General features: G+C 50.1%; 1 protein-coding gene across 2 annotated transcripts in view; it reads right to left on the minus strand.

Annotated features, from left to right (window-relative positions):
- Window positions 1-4,002: 4,002 nt before the first annotated feature.
- Window positions 4,003-22,859, minus strand: part of BRINP2 (BMP/retinoic acid inducible neural specific 2) — a 108,694-nt gene continuing 89,837 nt past the window's right edge. For both annotated transcript variants that reach the window (XM_032463679.1, XM_032463678.1), the window contains exons 5-8: window positions 12,769-12,874; window positions 10,075-10,311; window positions 7,437-7,659; window positions 4,003-5,955 (exon numbers count right to left, since the gene is read on the minus strand). In XM_032463679.1, coding sequence (XP_032319570.1) covers window positions 4,839-5,955; window positions 7,437-7,659; window positions 10,075-10,311; window positions 12,769-12,874 — 1,683 coding nt within the window. In that variant the 3' untranslated portion in view covers window positions 4,003-4,838. The remainder of the gene's footprint in view (window positions 5,956-7,436; window positions 7,660-10,074; window positions 10,312-12,768; window positions 12,875-22,859) is intronic.

A 22,859-nucleotide genomic window follows, 5' to 3' on the forward strand; every position in this document is an offset into this window, starting at 1 on the left:
GTGAGTGTTCACAAAGAGAAAGGAGAGACAAATCTTGGGGAGACAGGGATGAAGCTCTTGGGGTACAGATAAGGGGACATATCAAGAATTAAGGTCACTTTAAATATAAGTGTGGCGCCAACATGCGAATCCAGGTCTGTCTGACTTATGGCCTACGTGTCTCCTGAACCACACTGCTTTTAACATCATGAAAGGAGCGCACTAGAAGGTCCCCCAGTACCTGCATGGGAAACCCAACTCCCTCGTCCACAGAAGAGCAAACTCCAGGGAAGTGGAGTGACTTGCCTGCAGTTACCGAGCTGGCTGGTGGCAGAATAAGAGACCAGAGAAAGACGTGTGTCTACAGCCAGTTGCCCGACCTGAACTTTCTAGCCTGTCCTTCCAGGTCTGGAGTGCAGACCTTAGCGTTGTGTCTTGGGGGCCCCTTTGGTCCATGCGCTCCTTTCTGCTGCAAGGAGCAAGGACTCAGTCCACAGAAGACCATTGCCTCGTCACTCTTCGCTGCCACGATCCTGGACTGAGGTCACACACTTGCTATGGTGACCATGCAGCCTTAAGACCTTTGGAGGTTGGTGGTACCCAGATTCCTCTAGCCTTCACAGGGAACGTGTTTTGCAGAAGTTATCAGATTTGTAAAGATACTCAAACTGTAATTGGTGGTCTGTAGAAAATGTCAAGAAATTGGAGGCAGGATGTTGTAATTAAAAAACATCGAGCTGAAAAAGTCATCAGGAAACTGGAAGGTTTATCCTCTTTCTCCAGCTTAGATGGAAACATGTCTACTCGGTGCTTAAAGCTTCTCAGGGGAGAAACTTTACTTTTTTTTTTTTCTTTCACTTGTTATAGCAACTGATTATTTTTGCAGAACCAACCCCAGCAAAAAATGCGGGCACACTCCTACCGCTCAGAAGTCCTTTTCTTCCTGGAAAATGGTCTTTTCTCCCACTCTCACGCCCAAGCCCTGAACTGGGTCCTTGTCATCTCCCACAACCCGGATGTCATTTACTGGCAGAGAGCGGTCGAAAAAGACCCAGATTAGACTGCTGTTCGGAGCCCCACCGATAGGTACAACCTTGGGAAAGTTCTCTCGCCCCTTCTTCCGCGTGTCGGAAATCAGTAGACTTGGGCGACCTCTAAAAGCCTTCCATCTCCAAAAACCTAATCCTCTATTTTGCCAGTGGGTTGAACAAGACGTATTTCTTCCTAAGGGCATTGTAATTTTCATACAAAATATAATGGCAAGAAAAGACCTCTTTTATATGCAAGAGAACAGACTTACGTGATGAAATTACAGACACTGGAGGTGGTATCTGGGGGACAGGACACCAGGTCGGCAATGTATGTATTCCATCCACCCATAAGGCAGCTCTGGCCCTCATGACCGCTATTTCCATATTCGTGAAAGGAAGCCAGGAACTGAATCTGGACTATTTCCGATAACCCAGTGTCTGAAGCGGTCTTCAGTTACGTTTCTGGCTATGGGTGCATGAGTCTGCATGATATTAGCAGCAGCAGGTTTTAAATATATTATTTCGTATTAGAGGTGTTAGTCTCGAGCATTAGGGCAGATTAGCATTTGATGTATTAGCTCTTTGGGGTTACAATTAAAAGTTGAATTTCAGATTGCTAATATTCAGTAATTGAATTGTGATTTGGCTCTTAATTCCACAATGCGTTCACCAGTATTGACAACCCAGTACTAATTAATTAATGGCAATTCTTTATTTGCAACCGTGTCTGAGAATAGGTAGTTCACATCTTCTGACTATTAAAGACTCTTAAGGCAACAATTTGGGGACAGCCTTTCCTTACTGTGGTATTTCTCAGTCTAGCTTTCTGAGAAACTCTATGCTGAATTTGTGGTTTCAAGACTTTAAACGCCTCTTAAGGAATCCTGCCCATCCTATGCTCCCCTCTTCTTCCACCTGCCTTCTAGAAGCCAAGTCTCTGGTCTGCTGTTTTGATCCAAGCTCTTGTACACCAGATACTCCATCACTGTCTTGGAACAGAGGAGTCAGGTATCCATCACAGGTAACAGATGAGTAGGTCAAACAGAAACATGTCTACTACTGTAATTAATTATTAATGCCTTCTACCAGTATGGTACTTGCTTCTGGGCTCAGAAGGGCACCCCTAGATATTTAACCAATGTGTAAGAGTACTTTTAGATGAAGTTGATACCCTCAGCTTCATGGTTTTAACCTTCATGCAGGCAAGACGTGGAAATCTTTGTAACCAGATGCATGTATTTCTAAAACCACAACACATCATACCAGCATCTTCTCAGAACCTTCCTACGGGAATGAGTCTGAGACAGGAGATGTAGCATCCTTCCTAATAACTCTGTAGGTGGGCTTTTGCCCCGAGTCTGCTCTCTGAGTCAGAGACAGTTGAGGTTTCCCACCCCTTGGCCGCGGGGCTGGCTCAGGTGGGACGTGAGCCCTCATGTACTGACTCAGCTCTCGCTAGGCCAATTACCTTCATGCTACTGAGGGTCAAACTGCAAATTTTGGGCACAGCACATTTTCAATTGCTCTTCTCCCCACTCTGAATATTGCTACGCACGATATGCCTTTAATTTGTGGATGGAAGCCTCTGCCCATGCACTCCTATAGCATGTAGACGTGCATACTCAGAATGCTAACACCAGACTCTCAGGTCTGCCTTGGACCTCTCAGACCCCACCCCTGGAGGGTCTCAAAGCCTTCCCACCGGTTGCAACCCCTTTCCCAACAAATGCACACTCCTCTGGCACATCGACACCCCCACCGATGAAAATGACATCTGCTGGTTCCATCTTCCACAGATGAAGAGCTTGATATAAACCCTGCAAAGGAAGCAGTCGCTGAGCCAGAAATAGGCAGCCAGTACCTGCGTTCATCCCGAGATCATCCCGTCACTCCGGATTTCCATACAAGAAGCCTTCTGGGAAATTGTAAAGAAAGAAATGCCTGAGGCTGCGTACCTACCAAGGATTTCAGGTACCCGTGGATTGAAAGGTGGTGCAGTGATTAAATAGGATGCTGAATTCTTCTCTGTATGACAGTAAGTGTAGAAGGCTCTGGGAAGATATAGGCGTGACCATCACTCCTGTCTCCTAGTTCCTTTTGTACCAACAGAGATGTACCACAGGTACAGAATGAGGTACTTAGTATTTTTGTGGGGACTTTTGCCTGAACGGAATGGGGGTTGTCATGCCTACGCACTGTACTTGGATCATGTGGAGAATAGAGAAGTGATTCTCCGAAAGATTTGCTATAAAATGCTTCTCACTCCACCCGGAGGAAGCACTAAGGGAGAATGATGCATTGTTCTGTGTGGCGTTATGTCAAACCTGCCTTTGGGGCTGGGAAAGTGATAATCAGACAGAGTTGAGAAAACCAAATGTCATGTCTGCATCTTTCCCAGTTTCCTTAAAAGGTGACACCAGGCCGAAAGGTAAGATGCAGAGTACGGGAAATTCTCCTGATGTCCGCCGCACTGTAGGCAAAGAGGAGCCCCCTTTAGCAGGGTCTTGCCCCACCACGAAGGCTGCAGCTCCCTGTGACAGCAAGAACTTCCCTGATAGTGGGAAATCCTGGTTGTAGGACCTGTGGTAGCCTTCACACCTGGGAGAAAAGGAGGTGGACTAGCCGGATAAATCTCTGGAAGAGTTCTGCCTCACTTGATTGTTCATTTAATACCTACCCCTCTCTCTCTCACCCACTCACTCACTCACACACACACACACACACACACAGTCAAGCCAGATGTGCATTCACTTGTGTGTACACCAGTCAACCAGCTTCCCACACAGCCGTCCCCACCATCCATGGACACCCACGTCACACACAGAGCAATTAAAAAAAAATCCAGGTGGCCCAAGAGACTAATACTCTTTTCTCTCTCATTTTTCCCCTAAAAAAGGCCTTTTTAAAAATATATATTAAACCAGGTAAATTTTTACTCATACGTTCATGTGGCTGGAGCAGATTGACAAGAAAAACAATCACAAAACAAATATTTTGGGGTTTTTTTGTTTTTTTTTTAAAAAGAACATTTCCCTATACACGGTCTCTAACTTGACAGAGCTGCTGTCGTGGACCGAATGGGTGGTGCGGTTGGAAGAGGAACTCTGGCTGGACCACGGGGAACCTGGAACAAGCCAGGCCCCGAAACTGGGGAGGCCGAGGAAGCAAAGGGGCCACGGGAGGGGTGGGGAGCAGGGCTGGCTGCCTGCCCTGAGTGGTCCTCCGTGGGTGTCGCTTCTTGAGTTTCCCAAGGGAGCCGGCTCGGGGTGCAGTCAGAGTGTCCGGAGGGCTCAGAAGAGGCAGCATACAAAAAGTAAGAACCAACGTGGGGAATCACGAAACAACACCATTTTAAGAAATCTGGTTAAAAAGAATACAAAAGTGACTCCACAGAGAGGGAGGCCGCGCTCCTGCCCCTCCCACTGCTGTTCCCTCTCGCTTTCCTGAATGGTAAGAATCACTTTTAAGGATTTGTTGGTTGCGCGGTTTGGCCGGTCCTGTTTTTGAATCTCTCCCTTGGCGCCTCTCCTTCAACTGCATTCATCTGGGAAAGCACCGGCGGTACAGATTCAAGGCTGCAGAGCTGTAGGGCTCCCCGTGTGAGTGTGTGTGCGCGCGCATGTGTGCACAAGCGTGGTGAGTGTGTGTATGTGTGCAGTGGCTGTTTCTCGCTCTCCTGCCTGCTTCAGTCCAAGCCCCGAGGTCCCGTCTGCTGGGCGCTGACAGTCTCAGGGGAGCACCCTGTTGGCACTAAGGTAAGGGCTTGGGTGATCTTTGCACCCCAGATTCCTGGATCCCTCCCTACCCAGCACTGGAGTGGGCCCCCAGTTAGCTACAGAGCTTGCCCGTCTCATACTCCACGGGGTTTGGCAGCTTGGAGTTGAAAGCCCTCAGGGAGGACTGGATCCTGCCCACCTCGTTGTTGGCCAGCTTGAGCCGATGCCGGAGCAGGCAGGAGAAGAGGTCGAGCCGGACCTTGCCCGGTGGAGACAGCTGGTTGACCCGGTCCCTAAGCTCTATGAGCTGCAAGAGGGCTGAGTCCTGGGAACCTTGGGTATACGGGTAGTCTAACTGGAGGATTAAGTCCCGGATGGCGTCCGGGTCAAAGGGCAGGCTGTAGCCAAAGACCTGTAAGGTGTTGATTTTCATGTAGCCCAGGTTCTTGGACGGATCGGTCATCTCCAGGGGCTCGTAGTAGATTGTCTCGTTGGAGCTGTCATCCAGGGACTTGATGCGGCTCCGTAGGTAAACATGAACTGTCTCGAAGAAGGTCTTCCACCTGTTTCCCAAGGTGATAGTCCAGTTTTGGCACTGGGCGGCCGCATCCACGTTAGTCCTTTCCCAGTCGGGGAAGTCGCCCTCGTTCACGGGCATGAACCAGCTCTCGGAGTGGCTGCCCCCGAAGGGGTTGACGTAGATAGCCATGACGGGCTCCAGCGTGCTGTTCTTGGTGAGGCAGATCTGCAGGGACAAGGCCAGCATCACGTGCACCAGCCCGGGCTTGTACTTGTTGCTCTTCAGGGTGAGCAGCATGCGTTTCCTCCAGGACGGGTCGAACCAGCTGCCCAGGCGCATGTCGTTGCTGATGAAGATGGAGTGCACCTCGATGCGGCTGTCCCGCTTCTGCAGCAGGTACTTCAGCTCCAGGTCTTGCAGGTCCGTCTCCAGCCCCAGAAAGTTCTCCAGGGACTCGGCCACCTCTGGGCGGCACAGGCCCTGGGCAAGCACGTAGCCCGGGTTGCAGCTCCCGCAGCGTGTGCTGTTGTCCGGAGCGCAGTGGGCGCAGGCAGGCCCTTCCCCCAGGGCACACGGGATGGGGCCCTGGCAGGAAGACTGGTCGTAGGGGCAGGTGCAGCTGTGGCTCTGTTCCAGGAAGGTGCCAGGGAAGATGCTTTCTCCACAGTAGAGGAGGGACTGGATTCGGTTCCACCAGTAGGACAAGGACCTTGGGGAGCGGAGATAAAAATGAAGCAGAGTCATAGGAAGCCACACACTGCTGCTTCCCCGAGGGCGGCAGGGGGTTGACTAATAGACAGGGAAGGTGATGAGGAAGAGAAAACCCCCACGTTCTCTGAATGATGGCAACTCTACCGTACCACACTGGGATGACGGAGTAAGGCCTGGAACTTGGTGTCAGATGGATCAGCACTAGAAAGATTTGACATTGTCCTGAAACAGCTAGGCTCATCCCTGCCGAGTACCACCTTATTCAGAAGCCTACAGAAGCTCTCCAACAGCCTCCGTTTCTAATCTAGTTCTCAGCCTCCTAAATACCATCTTCCTAACCTTCCGAGGTCACGCCGACCTCTTTCCCACTTCATGGTCTCTGCCCTTTCTTTCTGCTTCCGTCACTCTTTGCCAACAACGGGGCTTTTCTGTGGCTGGCTCTCTCTGAAGATTTACATTTCAGCTCTTACGATACCCACCCCCCCAGAGGTCTCCTGTTGTGACTCCCCTGTCAAAAGGACCACCCAGTCTCTCTAGCACGTCGCCCTGCTTTGATGTGAGCCACAGCAGTGTTCAGCATCAAGGATGATTGTTTGCTTATTGTTTACTTGTTCAGAGGTGGCGTCCCTGCAAGCACGCTGAGAGTGCAGACATGGCATTCTTCACCGATATAATCTCAGAAGCTAGCGCTGTTCCTGGTGCCTGGTAAGCATTTACTAATTATCTTTTTTGGGGGGGGGGGGGAAGCACCTTTCTCCAAAGCCCTGGCTGGTCTGTCCTCTCCGCCCAGGCTCCCCCCACTACCTGTGCCATGGTGGGAGGGGCAGCTCCCCTCTGGGAACACTCCATCTCAACAGGCGCCAGTCCTCTTCCATCTCCTCCCGCACGATCTGGCCCAGACCCCCTTCTCTGAGGTGCTTTTTCCTCTCTGGCCTTTGATTTATGTCCCACCAACATGAATTTAAGTGGCTGCCACATAGAATTTTCTCATTTTTATGTTCCTGTATATTTATTGTATCTCCCCAATTAACAAATATTCCCCCGCTGCTTGCTGTTAGGACCTACAGCGTGGACGTGATAAAATCTGTGCTGCATGCACGCGTGCGTGAGGGCCGAGGGCACGGGGCCTGCTCGCTTTCCCCCTGTGACTCTGAACAGTCACCTGGGGGAGCAACCCCCTGTGTGTATTTCTCATCACATGCAATTGGTGTCTGAGCTGCCACTCCACCCCTTTCTTTCCTAAAAGACTGATCACAATGGAAGTGAGTGAGTGAGAATGAGAGGATTAGGAGGATAACGTTGGAATCTACTGTAATTTATGTGGAAGTCAAGTTAGCCTCCCTCTCCCGTTTGTTTTCCTCTCTCACTTCAGACACAGCTCAGAGTGGAGGATGGCACATAGGCGGGTGGAGACGACCGGGGGCTCTCAGAGGCCCCAGGTCCCCAGCGGCCGTGGTGGGCAGCGGGGCGGGGGCTCACCTCTCCTTGGGCAGGCGGAAGCGGGGCTGCCGGTGACAACGCTTGCACAGGGTGAAGAGCCGGCGGACCAGCCGGTGGGTCTTCTTGAACAGCACTTTCAGGCTGGCTCCCAGCTGCTGGTAGCGGTGCTGGAGGCTGGCGTCCATGGCCCAGAACTGGGAAATGGCCGTGGAGTTGAGGAACCTGTCGTCCGGCAGCCTCTTCAGTAGAGCCTGGAATTCCTCTGATGGGCAGAGACAGGAGGGCTGAGCCGGGGGGGCGGGGGGGCATGCGGACCCGGGGAAGGCAGGAGCGCCCTCCCCAGGCCCGCCCGCCCTCCAGTCACTGTGTGAGGGAGGCGGCTCCACGTCCACTCTCCCTTTATTCATTTCTTTTAAAACAGCTTTACTGAGAAATGACTGACACACCGTAAGCTACGGCTCCGGGATTCTTAACCATCCTTTCTGTCTCTGATATGCTTATGAATTTCAAAACACATCTCTGTCACCACCCACAGGGCCAATGATCTCTTGGGACACATGTCTCTTGACCTTTGCACCTCCTTGTAAGTCATTCACGATCCTCAGTGACACCACAGCACCCTTAGGGAAGGTATGAGGCACTGGTGAAGGGAAGAGCACACAGTACTGGCAAATCAGGACACAGAAGACTGAGCACCCGGCTCAGAAGTCGTCTTGGAGACCAGCCTCTCCCCTCCACATCCTTCTCTCTGACTCTAGGACACCCTTCCTCTCTTTTGAGATTGACCTCTTGGCCAGATACCTGTTCTTTCTTAAAGCTGATCCAGAAGCAATGTGCCTTCTGGTTCTCAGTTCCTACTGCAAGTCTGACTTCTTTTCAGACATCCCTCTATACAGCATGTTTTCTGAACTCATGATCAGATCTCTGTCCATGAATCTGGAATCTGCTTTCTCTTGGGACCTGCAGCCATCCGGTCTCCTAGTGGGGGTGGGTCCAGATAGCCCTCCTCCCCCCCCCTTACAGTAATTCGTAGTACTGAAAGCCCAAAGTCATTTCCCCGTGATCGAGCGTTACCTGACCCATCCCACCCCCACTAGTCTGATGCAGCAGGGGGCCTGGGAGGTGGCACCTTCCTCTGCTACCAAATGCCTCTTCTAGGGCTGGAGGTGGCAATGCCTGGGGTCTCGGCTGGTTCTGATTCCTCAAGCACCTGGTTCTTCATCCCCCACCCAGATGACTGGAGAACCATGCCTAGTAATGACATTAACCACTAGCATGGTAACAGCCAGCAGGGCTCAGTTCATTTTATACAACATGTCCGTGTACAGATGAGCACACAGAATAACAATGTAAACTCCCATCTGCCCACCACAAAGATTTTTGCCATATTGGATTCAGATTTTTTTTTTTTAAAGAAATAAGGCAAAGCAAATATACTTGAAGGGCGTAAACTTCCCCTTCATCTTTATCTAGATGTTACTCTCTTGTTTTCTTTTTTCTTATTGTCTATTTTTTAAATGTTTTCTACAAATATGTCCACAATAATATTAAGTATTGGCTAGTATGTTTTTAAACATCACATAATGATGTACAAAATATGTATTACATTTAATAAATTATATTATAGTATTAGATATATTCATATAATATTTATATGTATATAATACATAACCTTTTTCATTTGCTTTGTCTTATCCAACAGTAAGGGTTTTTGAGATATAGCCACATATTTAGCATTCATTTAGTACTGAGATACATGACTATACCACGTAGAGGTCTTTATACTGTAATTTTATCTACACTGTCCCATATGAGCCATCCATCCACTCATTATGATCATTTTCCCTCATTTACAGATGAAGAAAGAGGCACTGAGAAGGTGTACGGCTAAATCAAGGTCGTAAAACTGGTCCGTAAGAGAGTGTGTTAGATGTTGTAACAAAACGTCACACCCTGGTGGCTTAGAAACAACAGATGTGTATCTCTAGAGGCTAGAGGTTCTGGATGCCAGTAGTCAGGGTCTGGTGAAGGCCCTCTTCTGGGTGGCAGGCGGCCGAATTCTTGCTGCGTGCTCCTCATATGGTGGAAGGGGTAAAGGAGCTCCCTGAGACCTCTTTCATAGGAGCACCAATCCCATTCATGAGGGCTCTGCTCTCGTGTCCTAATCACCTCCTAATACCATCACCTTGGACATTAGATTTTCAACATGTGAACTGGGTGGGGGACACAAGCATTCAAACCATAATACAGAGCCAACACTCAAAACACGTCCTCTGAACCTAAGTGTCAAGGTGACACTGATCTCTGTTACACCTGCAATAAGCAATAACAAGCATGTACTAGGCACCTCCTAGAAACACGCTGTGTACTCCATTCATTCATTCACCAAATACTCACTGTGCCCCTTACGTGCAGGCACTGTGGAATCTGCAACAAGACAGACAAGGCCTGTGCCCTCAACTTTACGTACCTTAGCTTATTAAGTCCTTGAAACACATCTCTTGGGTAGGTATTAGGTCTGTTTGCATATACAACAAAAGATGACTTGAGACCTGGGGTGGCGATACATAACCTGCTGGAGGTCACAGAGCAGTTGTTCCCCGTGTTCCTATCCTGCACCTACCTCACAGCCACTTCCCATCAACAGGGGGAATATCTGGGTCGGCCGACTGCTCACCTGACTCCTCAAACTGCCGGCTGTGCGTCGCCCAGGAGTCCTGGATCTGCAGCAGGCTGTCCTCCATGGCCTGGATGTCGGCGTCGGGACAGTTGCACTGCGGGAAGGTGGGGCTGCACTCGCACCAGCAGTCATTCTCCCTGCAGACGAGCTCGCCCTCGGAGCTGCACGTGATGTAGCTGAGCGCCGCGGCCACGAAGCGCTCCCGCAGGTACTCGGGCAGCAGCACCTGCAGGCCTGAGGGGAGGGCGCGTCAGGGAACTGCCCGGCAGGGGACCAGTGGGGACTCAGTTTCCCACACCCACAGCTGCTGGGGCCCTGCCTGGGGTTCTGCCGACTTGTGCATCCTGGGCCCAAGAATGGCCACCCCGGGGCCTGATCCTGCTGAGCTGGTTGGGACGGAGGGTTACTGCTGCCCCCATGAGATGGGGAACCTCAGAGCTTAAGGCTTAGTTGAACCCTTCACATCAGCCAAACTGAGAGCGTGCGTGACATGTGAATGGGCTTACCGGCTACACATCAGCATTTCTAGGATGGGATGGGATGACATTTCAGATAAAAGAAGAGCTTATAGCCCTCGTGGGGGAAGAATCAAGGCCTGATGGGCTTTTTGCTCCGCCTCTAATAGCCATCCTATTTCTGGCTTCTCCAAGATTAGCAGCAGGCCTCCCAACTGAACGCTGACCCTCGTGGGCCTCCTGCCTTAGCCCTGATGACCAAGGAGGCTGCCCGCCGTAGGAGGCAGGGACAGGTGTTGTGGGTATGCAGTGGCCAGGCACTACACCAAGTCCTTCCCATATACGACTGCAAGGGCCACTTGTGGTCATACTGAGGCTCTTACAGGTGAGAAAGTCCAAGCCCAGTGACCACAGTGACCTGCCCAAGTCACAGTACTAGTAATGTGACCTTGGTGTCAGACCCTCCCCTTGTCCCCTTGGGTCATCTCATGTAACTGGGACTGCCTGCCTGTCTCATGATTTAACTCTTAAGGAGATCTGAAAATAGGATGGTGGTGGACACCCCAAGATCAGTCAAGCCTGGAGAGGGAAAAATGTGTCTCAGCTCTCTCTTCTAATTCGCTGCTTCTGGTCATGTTTATATTCCACTGAATTGCTCTAAGCTTCCGGTTTCCTACCCATCTGGAGTAGATGTTGGTTTACCAGCAGCAGAATATACTCCGAGTTGGCTTCAAGCCACACGAGGTGGCTGCTGGAAGCATATCAAGAGATAAATGAAGGACAGACGTGCCTTTGGGTGCAGCTTGGCCAGGTCTGAGGTCAGACCTGCAGGAGGCTCCCCCTGTAGGGCCACTGGGAGACACTGTGCCAGGCGAGTGAGGGACACAAGGACTTCTGGATACAGCGTGCTCCCCTTTCATCAGATGTCTGCCAGCCCTTTATTGTCACACCCTTGACCTTGTCCTTGGCAGGAAATCAGGGAGCCCAAGGAACATCTCCCAGTCTCAGCAGACCTCAAAATAGAACTTAGAGCTGTGGCTGCAGTAGATGTGTGCTGTGCTTGTTTGAGATCTACCTCCTATTCTGAACTGCTCCTAAATTTTCCTCTTTTAACGCTGTGGCCGCCAGGGCCCTCGAGCTGTCCCCCCCCCACACACACACACCCTGGCCACATTCGCTTGCATTCCATACTCATCCCCCTGCAAGTCCTTTCTTTTCACCTCCCCCATTATCTCCCTCCTCCTCACCATAACATTTCCTCTTGCTATAAAATAAGTGCCCCGAGCAATGTCTGCATGAGTGATGGGCTATAAAATTAAACGCTATAAACTATTCCAAATGAACCACCAGACACTCTGAACTTCACTCATCGCTAATTTCCAGACACAAAGCCAGCCCATCCAGGGACGCGGGGGAAGAGGGGTGCTAACTGCCCTGGGTGGCTTTCAGTGAAGGATTCTTTTCATCCTTTTGATTATTATATATTCCTTCATTCCTAAAGCACTGAGCGATTGCGTCTGGCTCAGGTTGCCTGGAATTTGTAATCGTAGATCCTGGGTGAGGGCTATTGATTTTGTAATACCAAGACAATAATATCTGAAACAGAGTCCAATTCAGTTAGGCCTTAAGAAGAATGAACTCTTCCCACTGCCAAGCAGCTCTGTCTGAATCAGCTTGCAGAGCTCTGCCCCCGGGTGCTTGGGGGACAGAGAGCAGGAGCTGAATGCCACCCCTCGTCTCCCAGCCTCCAGACCTGCTGGCACTCCCATTCCTTCTGCATGTTAGGTCTCTGGTTGAAGCTCCCCTTCCTCTTAAACTCTTCTCCTGGCTTTGATCTCCCATGGAAGACTGCAGACCGGTAACAGAAGGTAGGGACCACTCTGCAAAGGCCAGCTGTCCCCAGCGTGTCCTTAGGATAAGGCAGAGGGTTCTTTGGGCAACACAGGAGATCACTGAACTAGGTCCAGGCATGAAGGTAGGACAGTGACAGAGGTCTCGGGACGGACTAGGAGGTGGGAGGATTTGGGTGGTGAGAAGCTTGAGCAATGGTCTAGGTGTAAAGTAAACCAGGTAAGATGTTTTCTCCAAAGAACGATAGGAAGTTATTGAGTACAGGTCCCCAAACGAGTGGTAGTGCTTGTCTTCAGCTTTTTCCTTTTGGTGAGCCAAGCTTTTTTGTTTCTTGTTTTTTTTAACCAGGTATGAAAAGCATGAAAATCCTCACAGCAAAACTTACCAAGTAGCTGCACTTTGTTCTCCGGACTCTGGACCAGGACAGAGCTGACCGAGTCCAGGTTGTCGTAGTTGCTGCAGCCCAGGGGGCCGGTCCTGGTCTCTGTGACCTAGAGAAGGAGAGGCAGGGTGTGGGTTTAGATGATGAGCCAAGACGTCCCCTCTGCACGTCCACCTTCCGGTCAGTCAGCCGGCCTCAGGCTCTGTGTCCTGTCCTTGACCCGCCCAAGGAAGGGCACGTGTCTCCCTACCCTGGAAGCATGAAGTCACTTTTCCCCTTGTTCTAAGACAGCGGGTACCAGTGGCACAGGGCTGGCGGAAGCAGCTGTCCGTAAGTGGAAGGTTTTCAGAGGAAGCCAAAGGGAATCTGTGTCTGGGGAGAGAAAACTCAGCGCAGGCAGAGGAAGCTGGACCCTCAAGCTGGAGTTCCCCCTCAACCTCCCCCAGAGGAAGACAGGAGGCCAGATACGGATGCTGTCAGCCCACTGGCGAGCCCAGCTGCATCTACTTGATGTGGTGCTCACAGGCTTTAGGGATCCCAAAGATGAAAAGCACTAGAGAAATATGAGTTATGAGTATTATTATTAATATTAAACATTCAAGTCCCACGTCGGCACTGAGCCATCCTTAGAGAAAATCGGCCATGAGCTTACTACATATTTTAATAAGTGTATTAAATATACATAAACTCTTACAGCTATGTAATATTCCAAAACACCGTAGAGTCATTTAAAAATATTATAAAGTTGGCCTATCAGTTTTTCCCTGATGTTTAAAGTATAAGATGAAAAATGGGGCGCTTTAAATGCCCTGAAATAATTATGTACTAAGAATGATGGGGACCTGAGGCCCTTTCTTCTCAGGATCTCCGAAGGCTTTGCCAACAATCAATCAACCAATCAGTGAGTACTTACTGAGCAGCCACTGTTCAATTCCATCCAATTTATCAAACATTCCCAGAGTGCCTTTCTCGGAGTTCTTCAGGAAGTCTGCCCTGACACCTCTGACCTTCTCTCCTAGCTCCAGGCACCTCTGCTCCGCAGCAAGCACACGCTCCCCAGTGTTCCACCCTTTTCTGCGAGTATCTGGTTCAAGCCTGGGTCCTCCGCACCCTAAGGGCTCCACAGAGGTAAGCTCCTAGTTACTTTGCTCATCATGATGTCAACAGCAATTAACAGTGTCTGGCACACGGTAGGTACTCACTAAATTAGAGAATGTATGATGGATCTGCTCCAGGGCTTGCAGAGTGGAGAGGTGGGCAGAAAGACGTGCAGGTTATGGAGTGAGCCCCCCAGGGGGTGTGCCCCACCTGGGGGGGAGGCAGGTGCATACACAGCTGACCGATACGCATCCACGCTGAGCAGAAGCAACGGGTCATAATGAGCCCCGAGGAAGGCACAGCTCTAAAGAAGGGAAGATGTTGCGGAGGAGACACCAACTGGGTTGGTCCTTAAAGATGAGTAGAAAGTGGACAGTAAGAGAAGAGAGGGAAAGATCTCTGAGAAGAGGAAGGGGCAGCATGATTTCCGACACATGGGCTTGAAAGCGTGTCGTGTGTGCGTCTGCTACCCGGCTGGGCTAGTCATCATGGTAAATACCAAAGTGTAAGCAACACTTTAAAGAGAATTTAGCAGACTTCGTTTTTCAAAATACACACGGAACAGAGTAATTAAGTGCAAGACGCTGTAGTACTGACTAATAATACGGGAAAGAGAGAGACAGGAGAGATCCTTCTAGCTGAAAGTAGTCAGAGAAGGCTTCTTGGAGAAGGTAACCCATAAATTGGCCTTGAGGGATGAGTAGGGATGGGGTGGAGAGAGGGGGGATTGGGGTAAAAAGAGGTGATGGCAGCAGAAGACCGAGGGGCAGCAGAACACCCAGTGCGTGAGAAGCAGCAAGACCCAGCCGGGAGGAGGAGCGGGACCAAGGCCACAACTTCGCCACCGTTTCCAAGTTAATCCCATTAACTTCCTCCAACATCATCCCATTTAACTTTTGCGTTAACTCGGAGACAAATCTCGCTACTATCATTCTTCAAAGAAAACCCAGGTTCAGGGAGTTACAGCGGCCTGAGACCACAGAGCTGCTGAGTGGCTAAAACAGGGTTTTGACTATTGAGTTCTCAGACTCCAGTTCAAAGCCCCCTATGTCTCCCGTGAGGACACGTCAAAGGGCTGCCGAAAGTTAAAATGAGTTCAACCCATTTCAATGACATCACTCTAAAGACAAATGTGAACAGACCAGTTCATCCAGAATATTTTTGTGATCTGCCCTCTCCTGAGTACGCACACACGGGGCAGGACACGCTGTATAGACTTGAGACATTGTGATCCTTGTATTAAAGGTGAGGAAACCAAGGCCAGAGAGGTTAAATGATTTCTTTGAGGTCACACAGCTAGTCACCCGCCAGGCTAGGTTTCATCTGACTCATTCATTCGTTCTTTCACGCATTCATTCATTTAGGACACATTCAGGGAGAATCCCAAACTCACAGTAAGACACAGTCACGGCCACCGGGAGTTCACAGACAAGCGGAAACATGTTTCTGTAAGCCTGGTGGTACACGTGGGCCCGCCCCCTCCATGGGTGGGCACTAGGTGCTGAGTGATAGCTCCATACTGAGTGAGTGGGTGGCTGGCTGGTTGTCAGACTGCAGAGGGAAGGCAGAGCTAGGCTGATTTCGAGGTAAAGTCTTTATCTATACGGCGTAAACATCCCTGCAGGAAGAGCTGTGGCCAAGACTACTAGCCCAGCCGTTCTGGGGAAGCCGGCCCCTCTTGGGATGGGGCGGGCTGAAGGGCAGAATGGGGTGGTGAGCGTGGTGTTTGGGTGTTCCTACCTCCAGGTAAACTGGCCACCACACCGTCCTGCACTGGCTTTTCTATCCACCCCTACTGAGTTGGTCACGCCCAGCATCAGGTCCAGGCAGGGAGAGAGCTACGTGCCTTATGCAGAAGCAGGGCGACTTCCAAGGGGGCCCGCTCCGCCTTTATCCCACCACTGTCCCTACCGAGCGACCACTGATCCATCTGCTTCCCCCACCGCCACCATCTTGTTCAGCAAGTGAGTAGCTTCACTTTGTTAATCGGGGTGCAAGGATGGGGAGGAGGAAGAGACAAAGACCATGATCCCCGGCTCATTCCCTGGTGGAGGGAAGGATTCAAGCCAGATCACCATGAGTGACGAAGGCTCATCCAGGTTTTACTAGATCCCAAAGCCACTGCCCTCTCCACTGCTCTTCTGCCCTGAGCCACCTTGTCCTCCCTAGAGGCAGGAGGAAGGGAGTTGGAGAGGCTCCTGTTGCAGATGCTGTCTGAGCGCTGACTTGATGCGCAGAGTGGGCTAAGGACCCCCTCCCTCCTGCCCCCCATGCAGTGAAAGTCCCGGAGTGTCTGGCAGTTTGGTCCAGAGAGCCCTGTGCCTCTGTCTGGAGAAGAGGCAGGCAGCTTCGGCAGATTATAAAGAGGGCCCACAGAGGTGATGGAAAGTGCAGTTCACTCAGGCATGCAATCAAAGAGCATCTCAGATAAGCTTTCAGAAAGAGAAAATAATTGTGTGCTAATTGGTCTGTTGACAGAGACCGTCCTGCCTTCAGAAAGCCCTGATGGATCTCAGGTTCATTAGCACAGCCAATTTTCCATAAATACCGGATTGTGCAAACCTTCATTCCGGTGCACCCGCTTCCCTGTCCCTGCCCTTCACTTCCTGGCTGCTCCTGTCCTACTCAGGCGGTTAGGGTAGGGGGGTGGTACCTACAAAGCTAAGTGCAGGTAAAATGGGCTTCTAATTGTGAGTGATAGGGCCGGTCAGGAGAGCAAGGCTGACAGACAGGGTGTGTGATTCAAAGAGCTGCAAATTGAATCCCAGGCTGCTGCAGTGAGGAATCTGGACAAGTCGCTTTAAGGATGCTTTGCTTTGTGAAAACCACTCCCTTTTGCCCTCCTGTAGTGCACATGAACTTTTGCCCGGGCTCATTTCAGGCGGCTTAGGAGCTCTCTAACCCTCCCTACCAAGTCCTTCCTCAGCCTTCAGTTACATACACCCCTCCCCTCCTTCAGGGCTCTGATCCCTTCCCTAGTATAATGCACAGGATGAATGTGCACTCAGCCCTTTACAGTTTGCAGTGTTTCCATGTGAGCTGTATCATTTGGCGTCACCCCCAATCCTATGACACAGAGTCAGGGGTGACAGTCAAATACGTATCAGCAGGTACAGGGTGAGCTGACTAACCAGAAGAAGTACCAACCACGGTGCCAAAGCCGGGTCCTGACGGCCTCCCGAGGTGCGTAAGTCCTTTGGTTACTGTGGGGGGAGGTCCAGGGGTTCCAGGGGAGGGGTGAAGGCGGTCCACCAGCTGGTGTGGAAGTGTTCTGATATTTTAACCACTGATGCAGCCTTATCAGCTGAATGTAAGCCCATTCGTGGAGTTCAATAACTTCTCAAGGTCATAGACATAGGTTAGAATCAAGGCTGAAACCCAATTCCAGTTCTCACTTGAGTAAGTTTGTTTCCCACTAAACCAGGTAGCCTGTCTATCAGGCATTTTACTGAGTGTCTCACCATGTGCCAGATATGGTGAAGGGACCTGGAACGGTACGCGTGCAACAGGGTCCCCACTGCTCCAAGCCCCCCTGCTGTGTGTGGGGAGGTGGACACGGTCACACCTGCTCAGAGAAATGAAAGGGCAGATATGCTTGAGGCTCTCCTTCACCAAGGCTGAGCAGGTGAGCAGAGCCCCTCGCCCCCACCTACCTCCATGCAGAGTAATGACAGCGCTGGAAGCCAGCTTGGCCACCGCGAAGCCATGTGCAGCAGAGGGGGTAGGCGACGGGCGCTGTGGCGCGAGCAGGGATGTGCAGCAGGGCGCCCCTGCTATACGGACAGACGTGGCTTTGAGTGCCGGGCCACCTCGCCCTCTCCCTCCCACAGACCTTGCTAGAGAGGTGAGTCCAGTAAGGCCACAGTCGAGATTACATAACCCCTACCCTCTGTGTTGCACTAAGGCGGATGCAGAACCAGGTTTTTTTTCTCCAGGGAATTTAGAATTGATACTGAGAAAAAAAATTTAAGAGGGGACAATGGACACTTACACAATTCAGAATAAATAATTATCAAGCACCTACTCTGTACAAGGAACTGAGGATAACTACAATGAACAAGAGAGGGGGTCCCTGTCCTGAAGGCACTGGCTGATATGAAACACAAAGATAATGTTCAGTCAGGGTCAGAGTCAGCTCCGAAGTGAGGCAAAGCTAAATGGAAGCTGAAGTCACTGGGATACAGCCAGCCTAGAATAAACAGAGGAAAGAACTTGAACAAGAGAAGCAGGTAGAGATGAAGAAGTAGAGACGTGTGTTCCAACAAGAAACAGAGTAACCTGGGAGTGTTACCATCCTTCACAAGGTCCATGAGTCTGGACTGGATTTAGCATCTCGTTCTTGGAGGTCCTTGATGCTTCTCACCAGAGTCCTCTTCATCTTAATCTTGATGCGCAAGCTACCTTGTTTCTTTCAACTAAACACACTTATATGCCCTTGCACACACACTGAGATGAGCCTAAATCCATGGAAAAGTGGGGTCAGTGACTCATTCATTCATTCAACAAACCTTTACTCATTACCCATCACATAGCACATTCTGTTCTCTTACTGGGAACCAGAGATGCCTAAGACCCAGTCCCTCCCACAAAGACCTCATAGTCTCTGAGGTCGTCAGATTAGCTAATGATCTCAGTTCAAATGATAATCCCTGTGAAGGAGGCACGTGCTTGAAGCACCGAATAGGGGCATTTAACTACCCTGGGAATCCGATAAGGCTTCACCAAAGAGTCACCTTTTTGAGCCGAGTAAAGAAGGGCTAGGAAGAGTTATTCAGGTCAACAGACAAGCACTAGAAGCAAAACACACAGCAGGTGCCAGGGAAGGGAGACACAAGAGCATGGCATATGTGAATAAAGACTCGTAGGTAGCTAGACTGGGGTTCCATGTCTGTAAACAATAAGTGAAGGGCTGAGAGGGAACGCAGGGCTCGAGAAGAGTGTAAAAGGATTGTTTGGAGCTGAAACTAAAAAGGCAGCAGGGATAGATCGTCAGTGGCCTCCTTGTTTTGCTAAGAAGAGGAGGAATGATCCCTTTTCAAGCTCCAGCTCTGTGGTGGCTCATGATTTCTGTATATTTTCTTATTTCATCTTCACAGAAATCCTTCAAGGTAGAAGTTACTCTAATTTTTCAATAGTTCTAAGAAGGAGCCAACAGGGGTTCAGAGAAGTTGGGTGACTTGTTCAGAGCCTGGCCATGAGCAGTGGCAGAGCTCAGACCCGGGTCCGAGCCTGTGTTGTTTCTACTGCGTCCCCTGCCACCCTGGACAGTCGGGAGCCACTGAAGGATTTTAAGCGGGGGGATGATACGATATGATGGCTTGCACTCATGCAAGCCGCACAGGGGGTGAGCCAGGGAGCAGAGCTGAGCATGCAGACAGGAAGACTAGTTATGCAAGAAAACCAGGTACGAGTTGAAGATACATGTGAGGGAGTGATGTTAGTGATGGCTCAGGGGATCTAAGTTAGGCAAAGAGGAAAAGGAGGTCACGGAGGAGTGACGGAAAGTGAAAAGTAAGATGGTCAGGTCAAAGGGGCATTAATGGGACCGTGGACTTGGTGATCCCAGCCTACCTTTCATGAATGCATAAGACCAAATCTTCAACTTTGACATAGCCCACAAGAGGACACAAGGGGTTTCCACAGAGTTCTGTCTTCTTGGTAAAGCCCCCTCTATGCTTCTATGGCCCTTCCATCATCTTAAGCTGCCTAAGATACCAGCCTCCCAAATGGACCCTAAATCCACATGAACTTCAGTCTTCCTCCTCTCTCAGGCTCTCACTCCAGACACCGGACATTCCCGAACCTGACCCCTTCTCTTCAGTTAACCTCCACTGTGCTCAATGAGTCTCACGTTCGGTCTGCAGCAAAAATATCTATCAATCACCTCGATCTCTTCTCAAGTGTCTGCCTCACCTTTCTGCTCTAACCACAACCCAGCAGATCTGGAGGACATGGTCCCCCTGCAGTCTTCTCTAGTTGCGGCTGTCTGCTTTTCCACACCTCACACCCCTGGGAGCCCAAGGGAGGAGGTGGGTCTGCCATTGTGACCCTGAACGCTGTGCCTCCTTCCTCTTAAAGCATCTCTGGCTCCTTTGAAGTAGAACCATCAGGACGCTGTCCCGCACTGCCCCTCCGTATTGCAGTCTAGTTCTCTTGTTACTCTCCCTTAACTCATTGAGGATATTCAGTCTTTAGCTTGCTTTCCTCCATCTTTCTTACCACCACCAGGTCTGTATCATTCCTGCTGACTTCAGCACCCATACAGGTAATCCTTTCATCCCCTGGCCCCCTCACCTCCTCATCTTCTCCTCCAACCCCATCTTAGCCACCCACACCCATGGCTGTGCCCCAGAACCTGACTTTTGTTGGTAAGTGCACTCCCTCTTTAGTCTCAATATATTAAGCATCACACACTTGCACCTCCTTTAGTCTCTTCCCACTAACAAGTCATCAAAACAACTTAGTCTTCCAGTCTTTGGACCTGGCCAACTTTTCACTTTCTGTCATCCCTTAATGGTCTCAACTCCCTTGATCCATCACTGTTATCACTCCTTTCTATATCCACTCCCTTGTCTATTTTTTCTTTCATCTTGTACACACACACACACACACCCATCTTGGTTAGATCCAACTCTCCATCTATTCCATGCCTGCCTGAATACAAAGAGCTGAATGTAGCTGATGAAACTCACAACTCTGCTGACTGGCCTCATGTTAATAGCAATGACCGTGAGTCTCAAAGGGGCCCTCAGTGATGCCCAACATTCCCCTGCATTTATCCAGCCAACTGATACACTTCACTCTCTGAAAAGCCCACTTCCTCCATCCTTTTCTCAACAACCCCTTCTTCCTTTTAGCCACAGACTTGGCTTGTCTCATCAAGGAAATGGAACCAATCAGAAGAGAAGGTCCGCATTCCCCCACTGCTGCATCCCCCATCCCGCTGCATCTGTGCGTGGGTGCTCCGTACCGCCTCCTGCTACACAGGATGACGTGTTTATGTTCAAGCACGGAACGTCAACCTCTCTCACATCCTCAATTGCTTCTGCAATTATCTCCTGTCTCTCCCGCATCATCACTTTGCCCTGCTCTGCGGAATCATTTCAATGAACAAACCAATACCCTGGAATATCCCCATTTTAAAAACACAAACACCAACTCCCTTGAACTCCCCCCCAATCACTCTCCAGCTCTCACCTATTTTTCAACTTTTTGAAACAGCAAAACCTTTAAAGGATTGTTTCTCCTCCTCTGATTCGTCAGTTTGCTCTGTCTCTCCCTCTCTCTCTCTTGCACCTTCTCCACTCAGCCTTTTGTACCCTTCACGCCACTGAAACTGCTCTTATCGGGGCTGCTAGTTCTTCTCCATGTTGTCAAGTTGAAGGTCAGCTCTCAGTCTGACTGCTCCACAGCACTGAACACAGCCACCTGCTCCTTCTTTCGTGAGACACTTCCTTCACATGCCTTGGGGATCTGGCTTTGGTTCTCTTCATACCTTTCTGCTGTGTCTCAGCCTCCTTTGTTGAAGCTGCCTCCTTCGGCCCATCTCTGAATATTGATGTGATTCACAACTCTAAGCCCAAGGGCCACTTTATTAGCTGCATTCGTGCCTCGAGCGAGCTCATCCATCCTTTCCCACAGTTCTAAATACCAACCACATGTGGGTGTACATATGTCTGCCACATTTATATCTCCAGTCCTGACCTTTCTCTTAACTAACTTCTATCTAACTGCTGGTTAGAGATCTCTGATCTCTGGTTGGATACCCTACAGGAATGTCAAACCCAATATGTCTAAAACCAAATACTTGATTCATTTTTTTTTCAGATTTGCACCTTCCCACAGTGTCATCCTTCTCAGTTAATGAAATCACCATTCATCTGGCCCAAGATCTTGCTCTTAATCCTGACTCTTTTCTTCCAGTTTATTAGCTAACTCTGCGTGCTCTACCATCAGAGGACAACCTGATCCGGCGAGCAACCAGTACCTCCCGTAACACCAGCGTGGTCCCAGCCACCACTGTCTCACCTTGACCACGGCAAGAGTTCCTGCATTGGTCTCCGGGACCCCTTGTTCTCCTGTCTTCCCGAATCAGTAAATCCCTCAACACCTGGCCCCGTAACCACTGCAGCCTCAGCTCCCCCCTCACCCCTCGTTTGATTCCACTCCAGCTACGCTCGAGGTGTTCCTGGATCAGACCAAACACGCTCCCACCGCAGGGCAACGGTACTTGCCTCCCCTCTGTCTACAACGCACTAGGCTCAAGATACCCACAGGGTTCACCCCCTCCTTTCATTTGGATCTCTGTCTGGTCTCCCCTCAAGTACTATGTCTCCATCACCCCCTATCCTCTTCCCCAACTTCATTTCTTTATACCATTAATCCCACCTGACATTACATATGTATTTCATTGTGTCTCCCCCACTAGAATTTTAGCTTCCCAGGGGAAGGAACTTTATATGTTTTGTTCACACTTGGATTCTCACTACCCAGAACAGTACTTGACTCATGCTGGGCATTCAGTAAATATTTACTGAATGACTAAATGAACAAAACTTCCTTGTGACTCTTGGATGGGATAAAAGCAGGATATGAGACAAGGTGGACCTTAGCATCCAAACTTCAGATTTTCCTCCTAACTTTAGGAGGAGAATATCCAGCATTCTCAAGCACCTTTACTAGTATTCTCCTCCCTAAAAAAAATGACCTTTCCTAGAAATCTAAATATAAGGAGAGAAGATGGGATGGAGGTTATAGTTAATACAGTTAAAGTAACTGTTGATCTTTCCCAAACATACATGGACTCATGTCACTCCTCTGCTTGTCTTCCATGGCACTTTGACTTATATTAAAATTCCTTATCATAGCCATGTAATCTGGCTCCAGCCTACTTCTGAACTGCATCATGTACCAGCATCTCACCTCCCCGCAGTCACAGCAGCCTTCTCTGGGTTCTACCAAGGCACCGCACTGGTTCCTGCCTCAGGGCCTTAGCA

This window comes from Camelus ferus, chromosome 21 (genome assembly GCF_009834535.1).
Source record: "Camelus ferus isolate YT-003-E chromosome 21, BCGSAC_Cfer_1.0, whole genome shotgun sequence".
Classification (NCBI taxonomy): Eukaryota; Metazoa; Chordata; class Mammalia; order Artiodactyla; family Camelidae; genus Camelus; species Camelus ferus.